General features: G+C 46.2%; 1 protein-coding gene across 1 annotated transcript in view; it reads right to left on the bottom strand.

Moving 5' to 3' along the window:
* LOC137422043 (calretinin-like) overlaps positions 1-14,194 on the bottom strand; it is a 169,263-nt gene that overhangs the window by 87,716 nt on the left and 67,353 nt on the right. The window contains exons 3-5 of the mRNA XM_068108734.2: positions 8,824-8,901; positions 5,398-5,478; positions 1,888-1,944 (exon numbers count right to left, since the gene is read on the bottom strand). Coding sequence (XP_067964835.1) covers positions 1,888-1,944; positions 5,398-5,478; positions 8,824-8,901 — 216 coding nt within the window. The remainder of the gene's footprint in view (positions 1-1,887; positions 1,945-5,397; positions 5,479-8,823; positions 8,902-14,194) is intronic.

The raw sequence follows: 14,194 nt of genomic DNA on the forward strand, positions 1-14,194 counted from the left end.
CAGAGCAGGGGTTGGCCTTTTTCGGGCACCTTGGTCCCTTTTTTAAAGCAATGTTTTATGGCCGGATGCCCTTCCTGCCGCCAACCCTGTCAGTCGCCTCTTGCGACACACATGGAATTACGAGTGACCTGGTACTCAATTTGCCGACCTCAGAAGGATGACAGGCTGAGTCAACCCCCCGGGTGTTAATTCAGCGATCGACCAGGATTCAAACCCAGGATCCGCGGATCCCAAGCCAGCACCCTAACTGCTAAGCCAACGAACGCAGGATCCTAGGATCCCAAGCCGCACCCTAACCGCTAAGCCAACGAACTCAGGATCCTAGGATCCCAAGCCGGCACCCTAACCGCTAAGCCAACGAACTCAGGATCCCAAGCCGCACCCTAACCGCTAAGCCAACGAACCTAGGATCCCAAGCCACGCCCTAACCGCTAAGCCAACGAACCCAGGATCCTAGGATCCCAAGCCGCACCCTAACCGCTAAGCCAACGAACTCAGGATCCTAGGATCCCAAGCCGGCACCCTAACCGCTAAGCCAACGAACCCAGGATCCTAGGATCCCAAGCCGGCACCCTAACCGCTAAGCCAACGAACGCAGGATCCTAGGATCCCAAGCCGCACCCTAGCCGCGAAGGCAACACCAGGCTTGAACGTATGTAGATAGGACGTACTATATGTGTTGAGGACTCTCTGTAGTTTCATACAACATGCAGGGTGGTGTAATGTTGGTTTGTGGTTGTTGGAACAAAATGCGTTGACGAATAGATTTGAAAGTAAATCGAAAAAAAACAAAAAAAAAATTCAAATGATCACGTTGGAAGAAGAAATTGTTGAAATCATATTATAATAAGATGGATAAGAGAAAGAGGTTTTAAAGAAAATTCCAACTTTCAAAAGCGGCGGAAAGCTCCAAACTGGGCAAATTGTTAACCAGTGCAAAACAATGTCCAACAGTATAAAACAATGGCCTAAATAATTTACAAACCAAAATCCTAAATAATTTCCAAACCAAAATAGATATGACTCGAACAGCACTCAGTAGAGATCGAGTATACCTCCAACGAGAGCGTACCTCCTTACGTTTTGTATGCTACTGATAGGATGGATCTGGATTCGGACCTGAATCGAAATCAAATTGATTCATCCTTGTCAGACACCAAAGCTGTCCACAAAGTTTTGTCCGAATCATCCACATTTTTTGAGATATCATGCTATATATCGTTTTTAGCCTATCGCTCAATGGTGAAGAATCACTTATAAAATTCTAGTATCCATATTCGGATCTTCACCAAAAATCTAAAAATTCGTCCTTGTCACACACAAAACTTGTCCACCAAATTTCGACCGAATCCGTCCACAATCGTTTTTGAGACATCCTGTTCACAGGCAGACAGGAGTAAAAACATAACGTACGCCCACATTCGGTGGCAGAGGTAATAAAGAATGTCCAAATTAAAAATGAATAAATGTCATATTTACAGTGTTACCAATGGGGTACATGGGAATGATAAATATGGAGGGAGAAGAGGGGCTTGGCCGAGAGCATCAGCACAAAGCCGAATGGGATTCAATTTGTTTTTGTCATATGAAGAAGAAAAAGCAGAAGAAAGAATAAGAAGAAGATGTAGAACTATAGCAACTGGAAGGTTCAATACACATATCATGATGAGATAGAGAGGGGATTGAACAGATAATAATTTTGATTCATGCTCATAACATCCATCAAATGTTAATTGTGCTTCATTAAGTTGTGTGAGTGGTTGTGCGAGTTTGAAATTGCCATCTACAACAACAACCACGGTTCCCGAAAAAGGCCAACCCCCGCTTGCGGGGAAAAATGGCCTCTAAAACGGTGGTTTTATTAAGTAATAACTTCCAAAACCTTACCTTGAGTTCGTCGGACTCGATATAGCCACTCCGGTCTGAATCGTAATGACGCCAGGCCTACAGGGAGGGAAAGAATGATGTGTTTTAAGTGAAAATCCCTCATGATTTGGTATTTCTTTACAGTTTAAATCAAACATGGCGGAAGAGGAAGTAACAATAACATGATTAGTGGCTCTGTTCTTAGTGTGTAGTATTATTTAATTATTATACAAACGACAAATTAAATTGTGACAGTTCAAAGATTATTTGGCGTGTCTATCTGTGAGTGTCAATGAGGATGTGAAATTAAGTGAAACACGGAAAATGGATCTTTTATGACATTGTAATTGTTGTTGTCATTTATAGAAGAATAATTGAATTGTCCTCCATTGTCGTGGTTTAAAATGAAGCAATTACTCTCAGAAGAGGGAGAAAGCATGGTATGACTTCAATTACAGCAGAAATGCACGGATACTCAGAAGCGATGAACAAATACAGGACTACGAGTCACCAGCATATATTTCTCCCCAAGTCCTTGTGCAAAAAACATTTATATAGTGTTCAGCTGTTTATTTTAGAGAGGGTGGTTGTGCGAGTTTGAAATTGCCATCTACAAGTCTACCATGTTCATGCCAGGCGGCAATAAGTTGGGCATCGCAAGGCTGTCTTTCTTTGATGTCAGGGGGCTGGGGGGAGGAGGAGGTGGAGAAGGAGGCGGGGGGACGGGGGGACGGGGGGACGACGACCTTGAGGAGATATCAACATTGACGTCACAAAGTTGGGCCCCCGTGATCCAGCCAATAAGGAGACCCCAGTTGGTTACTGACACAACAACATTCCTCAATGGCCGAAATTCCCAGATATTAGCTGTAAACATGCAGTTCTCTCTCTAAGCCTCCCCCAAGCTGCCTGACATCAAAGAAAGACAGCCTTGCGATGCCCAACTTATTGCCGCCTGGCATGAACATGGTAGACTTGTTCTCAACCCATCTGACTACAGCGTGTAGAATTAAAATCTATTTCGCATGATATTGTTATGTCGGTGGGGTAGAGATACTTTAGACCAGGTAGATTTGTGTAGGTAACATGCTCCAACTGTCGTGAAGAAGAAGAACCACCACCATGTAATAAGTAAAGGATCTGTTTAGCCCGGATGTCGGATTAAGGTGTATCTTCGTCCCCATTACGAGGAATGGGGCATGTTAACTAGTTATAGGGATTATGTTAACTACTTCCCTGTTCGTCGTTCCCTATGTGATTGATCCTTTAGCCCTTATGGCACCGCAATAGACACTAGTGAGAATGGCAATTAAACCACACTAAATAATAAAACCAACCGGAAGCCAGTTCTGAGCACTGCCGATGGGACGGCAACCAGCTACATCACCACGAAGGCCGAAGACATGCCCCGAGGAGTCGTGGTTGGCCAGGGCGGAGCAAGAAGGCACTCACTGATTGGTGAAAGAAGGGCGAGCAAGAAGGCATTCACTGATTGGTGAAAGAAGGGTGAGCAAGAAGCGGTGCGCTGGACAATGTAGTGGTGGCCTGCGGGGATTGGTGGAGAGGGACAGATGACGTCACGAGACGGTCATAAAAACCACGTCTGACCGGCATTTTCTCTCTCTTGCTCCATGGTCGTTCTTGCGCTCTGGTCTTCTTCTGCTGTCCTCCTGATCATCGTGTGCCTGCTCGCATTCTGGGTGATGGTGGACGGCTGTGCGCTGACGATTCTCCTTCCTTGTGTTCACGTTCGGGACCACGCGAGCGATTGCGTGTGGACGAGGGCAGCTTGACTGGAACACCACGAGGCCAGGGTGAGCGAGATGCCCGGTGAGGCCTAGCAGCGCACGAGCGAGGCGGACTGAGGCCTACTTTCTGCCAAGGCAGGGACTGCGTCCGGATTCCCGCGCAGGAACGGGGGCCCGAGACGGGTCTTTACGAGGTGCCGGGACAGCCGATTGAGCTAAGTGCACGATAACCCCACATATTTATTTTCATTTATTCTCCCTTCGTCTGTGTTCAAGTCTGTGGGGGGCATCCCGTTTAGGAATTTAGTTTACCATCGCATTTCTTGTTATCGGCATTCCGTTTAAATAAACCTGTTTATTTTTGTACATTTTAAACGTGTTTTTCGTTTGAGTTATTTTCTTTGCAGGCTTTGGGACTGCTGGCGGACAACAGGTAAGACCCTTCATCTTCCCCTCCCCTTTCTTCCTCCGGCTCATATAGTAAAATCCGCATTTGATCAGTTGCCTCTGAGTTAAAAGCTTGCTTTGGCTATCCATGATCCCTGTGGTGTTCAGCTGGGGAGCCACGCGACAATATGTTATTTTTCAATAGTTGATCTATTCCCAATATATTTTAAAAGGTTGCCTTTAAGTATTATTATATATAATTTTGTGTGCTGCTGTCGTAGATTAATTAACGTTACCGATGCAACCGGTACATTGAAGCTCGAGGTCCCGCCTTCTTCTTCCTCAACATGGGCTCTTAAAACAGGCAAGTTTGTGATTAAATGAATGACATTTTGTTGCAAATAAATTATTAGCTTTCCAATGATGTAGACGGATTGTTACCTCTTTAACGGTACACTTTGTATTATTGTATCACAGCAAAAAAACTCTTTGGAACAAAGTGTTACGGACAGAGAAACCTGGCTACATTATAGAAAACTAGAACAGCACTCGGTAGAACACATACCTCCGCCAGGCTGCACAGTTTACACTTTATCCCACTGATAGGCCGGATCCGGATCCATATATGCACCATAATCAAAGCAATTAGTCCATGTCACACACCCAACCTGTTCACCAAGTTTCATATGAATTGATCCATAACATTATGAGGTATCCTGCTCACAGACAAACAAACAGACAGACAGACAGAGACAGACAGACACAACATGGGTGAAAACCTTCGGAGGTGGAGGTAATAAAACAGGAAAATTGAGAGCAAACAATTCAAAGAGAATATAAAAGATACACACATTAGAAGTAAAATAAAAATAAAATAAATAGCCCCTGGGTGGGCTGACGGTCATCTCTTGAGGTTGTAGATCAGATTTCTGTTGATTTGGGGGTACCCCTTAGGAGTCTGCCTGATAGGAAATCGAAAAATCGGAGACCGAGCGATCCTGAGGACCATCCAGTAGAAGGACTGTATTGGGTTTTAGAGCAATTGGTTGGTAAATATGGGACGAGTAGGAATCTGAAGTTTCAGTGGGCAGTCCCCCCCCCCCCCCCCCCGGGAGCCCTCAACATCCGAAATCGAGAAATCGAAGCCTGAGAGATTGTGGTGGATACTGTGTTGTATTTGTGTGTCAAGTTTCAGAACAATCAGCTCGGTGATCATGGAGGAGTAGGAAAAATAGGAAAAAGTTAACGGACAGACGGACATCACGACCCATTTTACAATGTCATCTCCACCAATGGAAATGAGATGACGTCATGATATCTAAAGAGGCAAAGTATAAGACAAAGAGAATGTGAATAAAACAGCTGATGAAAGGGAGATTCAACGAACGATGTTTACCTCCATGAACTCGGTGCTGGATCGCACTTGCTGTCTGAAGAAAAGTAGAAAGCTCTCTTCTGTGGGCAGGATCTGTGCCAACTACAACAAAGGGCAAACAAAACCAAAAACCAGATCTTTATCTTGACCTTTTCTTTTGAGCGATGTATTTGGACCTTTAAAATACCTTAACCTTATTAACCTTTTGCTTCAGCGTGCTCTGTTTAGTTTTACTTCATATACAGTGCGTATCAAAAAAAAGGTAATCCGAATTCAAGTGGTTAACATGCAAAGGTTATATATTTTGACAATTTACATGTGGTTTACTAATTAATAGGAGATCCTTAGCTTTCCATTGATGCCTTCCATGCATCATTGCTGTCACACATGACCGAGTACATGTTCATTGAAAATGACAAGTTCAAGTCGCATTTTTACAAGTTTGGCTAATCGATGCAAGTCAGGATAATTGGTGCAAAATGAACGTCAGATGTGAACTTTTCTCAAGAATGATTGGCCGTTATGCACCCACACCTTCAACATGTCCACCTCCCCTTTCAACACAAAGCTCAGAGCGGCGGAGCAGGCCATGAACTGCTCGTCTCACCATAGCCGGGTCATTGCGCAAAGCATCCACTTCATGTCGAATACGGCCCTGCAATTCGTCAAGATCACGGGGAGGAGTTACGAACACCTTGTTCTTTAAATGTCCCCAAAGGAAATAATCACATGGTGTGAGGTCACGTGATCTTGGCGGCCATTCCACTGCATGGTTGAGGACGATGACTCGGTCTCCAAAGAGTTCCCTCAGTCGATCTTGGACAGCGATAAGACGATGTGCTGGGGTGCCGTCTTGTGCCCACCAGAGATATCTGAAGACCCCACGAACCTGTCGCTCAAAGTTCTCCTCCAGCTGCGGTAAAACTTCATCATTGATCATCTGCAGATACCTGTTACCATTGACATTCCTTTGAAAGAGGAGCTCCTGCCTCACACCTAGCTCGGCTTCACGCTGTTGAAACAAAAGCTTTCAGAATTATTGGAATCTCCCGCGATGAAGCTATCTCTGAGGGCCTTTCACTCACTCACCGCAGGCAGGTAGGTGGTCTTTCTGTCTTCTACCGACTCCTCTCCGGCCTTGCACCCCCAGCTCTCTCTGTGCTCTGTCCCCCAAATATTCTTACAGGTTGCACAAGATCTGCCAGCCACCCTCTGATGGTTAAACTGCCGAAATCTCGGCTCTCTGCTCACCTTCACTCTTTCATTCCTCTTTTCTCCCGCCTCTGGAACAAACTCCCTCACTCCCTTCAATCCCACTCCTCCCTCCAGGTCTTTAAAACAGCTTTTCACCACCATCTCTTATCTTCCCCCATCCAAAACCTTGATCTTTTCTACCCCCGCTAATTCACCCCAGATCCACCTTGTTTGAAATTCCAACTTCTTTCCTGGAAGTCCTGGCAGTGTCCATATGTTTTATACCTCTCCCACCACCCCCTTCCCATGCCCCCCCCCCCAAAGCCCTCGCCCTCTCTCAGATCTCTCGATGTCTCCATGTCTCTCGGTCCCTGCTCTCAAATGTTGTGTTTGTGTCCTTCCCCCTCTCTCCCCATCTTGGCTACCGCTCCCGATGTTATATGTTTTATGTGTCGGTTTGTCTTTCTGTGTGATTAATGTTCGCTCTTTCACGAGCCTCGATCTTGTATACAAAAAAAAAAAAAAAAAAAAAAAAAAGGTCCGATCACATGACCAATTCCACAAAGTCCCAACCAAACAGTCCACTTTTGTCAATTCATGTTGGTGTCAAAATTAAATTCCGGGGGTTGTCCTGTCAGTGCATATTCAAGAACATTATGGGTATTGACCTTGCCGTCCATGGCGAAAGCAGCTACATCGCCGATAATGAGATACCGCAGGAAATTGTCATCTGCTTCGCAACGTGCTATCAACCATCCGGCAAGCACAAGCCTCCTGGCAAAATCCCCTGGCGTAAGTTGATGCCGGATGTGAATCTGATATGGATGTTGGTGGAGGTCCAGTCTTGTGATTCGGTTGAATGTTGCCGAAGGCAATCCCGTCCCATTTCGTCTTGCGCTGGGATCCTTATGGTGCTCCAAAACTTGCTGCCTTAATGCTGCAATGTTCATTTCCGATCGCCCAGTGTGCCTCCTACCAGAATTCCCCTTGTTGCAGTTGAGGCTAGTGCCATGCCCTTGGTATTTTCTAACATTCGCCCCGATGGTTTTGGCGGCTGGAGGCTCCCGTTCTGGGAAACGTTCCCTGAACGCATCACGGGTTCGTTGCAAACTTCCAGTTTGGTGAAAGGTTGTAACCACGAAGGTCCGCTTTTCAGTCGTAAGTTGAACCATCTTTTCAATGACTCAGACTGTCTCTAAACCCATGCACTGTAGTCTGTAGGCCCATCTTAAATACCCATCTTAAACAAAGGATGACGCAACCGACGATTAACAGACCAGCTTAACAATTTTACATAATCAACTTGGCGGTCGACAAGTAATGCGTCCATTTCAAACTGTCTTGCACCGATTAGCCAAACTTGTAAAAATGCGATTTGAACTTGTCATTTTCAATGAACATGTACTCGGTCATGTGTGACAGCAATGATGCATTAAAGGCATCAATGGAAAGCTGAGTATCTCCTCATAATTGGTAAACCACATGTAAATTGTCAAACTAAATAACCTTTGCATATTAACCCCTTGAATTCGGATTACCTTTTTTTTGATACGCACTGTATATGTATTTACTCTGTGACTTGGCTCTTTGACCGAATTATTCATTCATATTCTCATAATAAAGGTTTGTGGAAAATTTGATGACATAAGCTCAAATGGTAAAGACTTGTGGCTTGAACACACACACACACACACACTGACACACACACACACTGACACACACACACACTGACACACACACACACACACACTGACACACACACACACACTGACACACACACACTGACACACATACTGACACACACATACTGACACACACACACTGACACACACACATCTCGTTTTTTCATTTCTGTTCCTTACAATTCTATCCCTCTCTTTCACTCACACACACACACACACACACACACACACACACACACACACACACACACACACACACACACACACACACTTAATTAATTGTACAGTATCGGTTGTTCCTAAACTTAAATAATTTAAAGGATTGTTGTAAATTACAATCTACACACACACACACACGCAAACGATTGCAAATCCCATCTCCCAGTGTGTGGCAGACAGGTAAAAAGGAAACACAAAAAACAAGGACTTGTAGGTAGCTTGTGTGTGGATGGGTGATGGTTTCTGGGGTTGGTGTAGTGCAGGCATGATGCGTCCAATGCCCTCCTCGTACGCCAAGTTCCTCGTGCGCGTAATATTCCGAAGAGGGTTCAAGAAGAGCCGAGATCCTCACCTCGGCAAGTTCGATGCGTCCATCAGAGTTCTTATCATACTTGTCCATGAATGTCTTCATGCTCTCCTCACCTGACTCCTGCAAACAAACCACAGTAAATCGGTGTCTTCAGAAATTCGACTTAAGCCAATCTTATTGTAATAGAGCAAAATAATATGATTATGTATGTTTATAAGCGACCAAAACGTCTTCTTGTTCAAAAAAAAAATTAACACCCAAACCACAGTCCGTGAAGTCTTAATTACGTTTAGAATGCTGAGACCCCTCAGACATTTCACAACCCTTTAAGTCCCCCAAGACCACGAAGACCCCTAGAGACCCAAAAATACCCTTAAAGACCCAAAACACCCAAAGACCCAAAAACACCTCGTAGACCCAAAAACACCTCATAGACCCAAAAACACCTCGTAGACCCCAAAACACCCCGAAGACCCAAAACACCCCGAAGACATTAAGGTTTTCATAATGGTTAAAGTGGTTGGCTGAATGGTTAAAGTTGCTAGCTTAACGGTTAAGGAGGCTGGCTTAATGGTTAAAGTTGCTATGGTTAAAGTTGCTAGCTTAACGGTTAAGGTGGCTGGCTTAATGGTTAAAGTTGCTATGGTTAAAGTTGCGAGCTTAACGGTTAAGGTGGCTGGCTTAATGGTGAAAGTTGCTATGGTTAAAGTTGCTAGCTTAACGGTGAAGGTGGCTGGCTTAATGGTTAAAGTTGCTATGGTTAAAGTTGCTAGCTTAACGGTTAAGGTGGCTGGCTTAATGGTAAAAGTTGCTATGGTTAAATTTGCTATGGTTAAAGTTGCTATGGTTAAAGTTGCTAGCTTAACGGTGAAGGTGCCTGGCTTAATGGTTAAAGTTGCTAGCTGAACGGTTAAGGTGGCTGGCTTAATGGTTAAAGTTGCTATGGTTAAAGTTGCTTGCTTAACGGTTAAGGTGGCTGGCTTAATGGTAAAAGTTGCTATGGTTAAATTTGCTATGGTTAAAGTTGCTATGGTTAAAGTTGCTAGCTTAACGGTGAAGGTGGCTGGCTTAATAGTTAAAGTTGCGATGGTTAAAGTTGCTAGCTGAACGGTTAAGGTGGCTGGCTTAATGGTTAAAGTTGCGATGGTTAAAGTTGCTAGCTGAACGGTTAAGGTGGCTGGCTTAATGGTAAAAGTTGCTATGGTTAAAGTTGCTAGCTTCACGGTGAAGGAGGCTGGCTTAATGGTAAATGTTGCTATGGTTAAATTTGCTATGGTTAAAGTTGCTATGGTTAAAGTTGCTAGCTTAACGGTTAAGGAGGCTGGCTTAATGGTTAAAGTTGCTATGGTTAAAGTTGCTAGCTTAACGGTTAAGGAGGCTGGCTTAATGGTTAAAGTTGCTATGGTTAAAGTTGCAAGCTTAACGGTTAAGGAGGTTGGCTTAATGCTTAAAGTTGCTTTGGTTAAAGTTGCTAGCTTAACGGTTAAGGAGGCTGGCTTAATGGTTAAAGTTGCTATGGTTAAAGTTGCTAGCTTAACGGTTAAGGAGGCTGGCTTAATGCTTAAAGTTGCTATGCTTAAAGTTGCTAGCTTAACGGTTAAGGAGGCTGGCTTAATGGTTAAAGTTGCTTTGGTTAAAGTTGCTATGGTTAAAGTTGCTAGCTTAACGGTTAAGGAGGCTGGCTTAATGGTTAAAGTTGCTATGGTTAAAGTTGCTAGCTTAACGGCTGAGGAGGCTGGCTTAATGGTTAAAGTTGCTATGGTTAAAGTTGCTTGCTTAACGGTTAAGGAGGCAGGCTTAATGGTTAAAGTTGCTATGGTTAAAGTTGCTAGCTTCACGGTTAAGGTGGCTGGCTTATTGGTTAAAGTTGCTATGGTTAAAGTTGCGAGCTTAACGGTTAAGGAGGCTTGCTTAATGGTTAAAGTTGCTCTGGTTAAAGTTGCTAGCTTAACGGTTAAGGAGGCTGGCTTAATGGTTAAAGTTGCTCTGGTTAAAGTTGATATGGTTAAAGTTGCTAGCTTAACGGTTAAGGAGGCTGGCTTAATGCTTAAAGTTGCTATGCTTAAAGTTGCTATGGTTAAAGTTGCTAGCTTAACGGTTAAGGAGGCTGGCTTAATGGTTAAAGTTGCTATGGTTAAAGTTGCTAGCTTAACGGCTGAGGAGGCTGGCTTAATGGTTAAAGTTGCTATGGTTAAAGTTGCTTGCTTAACGGTTAAGGAGGCTGGCTTAATGGTTAAAGTTGCTATGGTTAAAGTTGCTAGCTTCACGGTTAAGGTGGCTGGCTTAATGGTTAAAGTTGCTATGGTTAAAGTTGCTAGCTTCACGGTTAAGGTGGCTGGCTTATTGGTTAAAGTTGCTATGGTTAAAGTTGCGAGCTTAACGGTTAAGGAGGCTGGCTTAATGGTTAAAGTTGCTCTGGTTAAAGTTGCTAGCTTAACGGTTAAGGAGGCTGGCTTAATGGTTAAAGTTGCTATGGTTAAAGTTGATATGGTTAAAGTTGCTAGCTTAACGGTTAAGGTGGCTGGCTTAATGGTTAAGGTGGATGGCTTAATGTAATGGTTAAGGTGGATGGCTTAATGTAATGGTTAAGGTGGATGGCTTAATGTAATGGTTAAGGTGGATGGCTTAATGTAATGGTTCAGGTGGATGGCTTAATGTAATGGTTAAGCTGGATGGCTTAATGTAATGGTTAAGGTGGTTGGCTTAATGGTTAAGGTGGATGGCTTAATGTAATGGTTAAGGTGGTTGGCTTAATGGTTAAGGTGGATGGCTTAATGTAATGGTTAAGGTGGTTGGCTTAATGGTTAAGGTGGATGGCTTAATGTAATGGTTAAGGTGGATGGCTTAATGTAATGGTTAAGGTGGTTGGCTTAATGGTTAAGGTGGATGGCTTAATGTAATGGTTAAGGTGGTTGGCTTAATGGTTAAGGTGGATGGCTTAATGTAATGGTTAAGGTGGATGGCTTAATGTAATGGTTAAGTTGGTTGGCTTAATGGATAAGGTGGCTGGCTTAATGTAATGGTTAAGGTGGCTGGCTTAATGGTTAATGGTTAAGGTGGATGGCTTAATGTAATGGTTAAGGTGGCTGGCTTAATGGTTAATGGTTAAGGTGGATGGCTTAATGGTTAATGGTTAAGGTGGATGGCTTAATGGTTAACGGTTAAGGTGGCTGGCTTAATGTAATGGTTATGGTGGATGGCTTAATGGTTAAGGTGGATGGCTTAATGTAATGGTTAAGGTGGTTGGCTTAATGGTTAAGGTGGCTGGCTTACTGGTTAAGGTGGTTGGCTTAATGGTTAAAGTTGCTAGTTTAACGGTTAAGGTGGCTGGCTTACTGGTTAAGGTGGTTGGCTTAATGGTTAAGGTCAAAGAAACGGCAACTGCATTCACATGGATGGAGTTTAGTGACGTCAGCAATTTATGCACACACACACACACACACACACACACACACACACACACACACACACACACACAAAACACACACACGTGCATGCAACAAACGCACACACACGAACCCACACCCATGTTGGGTAAAAAATTTGGGTAATTGTGCTTTGTGTGCTTTGTCACGGCGAAATATTCGGGATCAAGGTTGTCACAAAATTTGGATGTGTTGATACGTTGGACACTTTGTCTCGGGAGTGATATATTATAATAATACAGGTTATTTGTAGCACAAACCTGGATGAATTGCCGAATACCGAAAAGCCCAGCGAGACAAACTTTCCAACCATTTTATATCCAGATTTAGTGAATTATGTTGTGGCGGGCACAAGGGTCAATAATTCTGCGCACCAGTGGGTGGCGCGAGCGTCCAGGCGGGGAACTGAAATACATGCCCCGCCTTTCGGCCGATCGGCCACGCCCGGGGGCAAGGTGTGGCCTCGGGACATATATGCGGGCTCTAAGCTCGAGCCCACCCAGTGCTGATATGCGAGCTTGTAATAAAGACTCTTGTTTGTATCCACGCATTGTGGCCTACCTCTCTGGCAATCGAGTCGTGTGTGCACAGCACCACACTGGTGACCCCGATTGGTTCAGCCGTTGCTGACCCCCGAACGCACCATGGCTACCAACGCCGTCGCAATCAAACTCCCAGAGTTTTGGGAAGCGCAAGCCGACGTTTGGTTTGTGCAGGCCGAAGCTTAATTCCAACTCCGGGGCATCACGGCGGACGAGACCAGGTACTACCACGTGGTCGCCGCCCTCGGGCCCGGCACTGCCGCCCGCATCGTGTCCATCCTTCGGCGCCCGCCGGGCGACCACAAGTACGAGGCACTCAAACGTCTCCTCCTCACCATGTTCGGGCTCACGGAGGTCGAACGTGCCGACCGCCTCCTGGACCTTCCCGCCCTCGGCGACACACGACCATCCGTCCAGATGGATTTCATGCTGTCCCTGCTTGGAGGCCAGCGCCCGGATTTCTTATTCCGAGCACTTTTCCTACGCCAGCTACCTGTACAGGTGCGCCTCGCGCTGGCTGGTTCCAAAATAACGGAACCCCGTGCCCTGGCTGGAGCGGCCGACAAGTATTTCGCGGCCTGCGACACGCGGTCGGTGTACGGTGCTGCCGTAGTGGATCCCGGCGCGGAGGTTACAGCGCCCCCTGCTTCCCTCGTGGCCGCTGCTACACCCCACCCACTACCGCCACCGTCGCCACCACCACCGCCACCGGCACGGCCGCCACAGGGGCCACCGCCGCAAACCTGGTGCTACTACCATGCCAGGTTTGGCCGCAAGGCTAAAACGTGCCGCCCGCCGTGTTCTTTTGACGGGTCGGGAAACGACCAGGCCGGCGCTTACTTGCGGCCATGAGCGTCGGCCATTCCGGCAGCCTCCTGTTCATCACGGACACCTCGTCCGGGTGCCATTTTCTTTGCGGCACGGGAGCGCAGGTAAGCATCCTCCCTGCCTCCGCGTCCGACAAGCAAGCCTCGGGCCGGGGCCCCGCTTTGCTTGCCGTCAACGGTACACCCATCCGCACATTCGGGAAGCGTTGCCTCTCACTGCGGTTCGGAGGGCAGCGCTTTCAATGGTCGTTCGTCACCGCCAGCATGCCAATGGCCCTGCTCGGCGCGGACTTCCTATGTGCGCATGGGCTGTTGGTCGACATTAAGCGCAGACGTCTCGTCCAGGCCGAAACCTTCAGCTCGCTCGCTTGTTCGCTGAGCGGCTCACCGAGCGGCTTGCCAAGCGGCTTGCTGAAAGGTTCCGTCCCGGCGAGGTTAGTCTGTACGCTTCCGGCAGCGGACGAGTTTATCCGCCTCCTCGCCAGTTTCCCGGCCCTCACGCAGCCCACCTTTTCAGCGGTGGCCGTCAAACACGGGGTGGAGCACCAAATCCCCACGGTCGGGCCGCCAGTCTACGCCCGGGCACGCCGCCTCGACCCCACGAAGCTCGCCATGGCGA

This window comes from Myxine glutinosa, chromosome 2 (genome assembly GCF_964187855.1).
Source record: "Myxine glutinosa chromosome 2, kmMyxGlut1.1, whole genome shotgun sequence".
In the NCBI taxonomy this organism is placed as follows: domain Eukaryota; kingdom Metazoa; phylum Chordata; class Myxini; order Myxiniformes; family Myxinidae; genus Myxine; species Myxine glutinosa.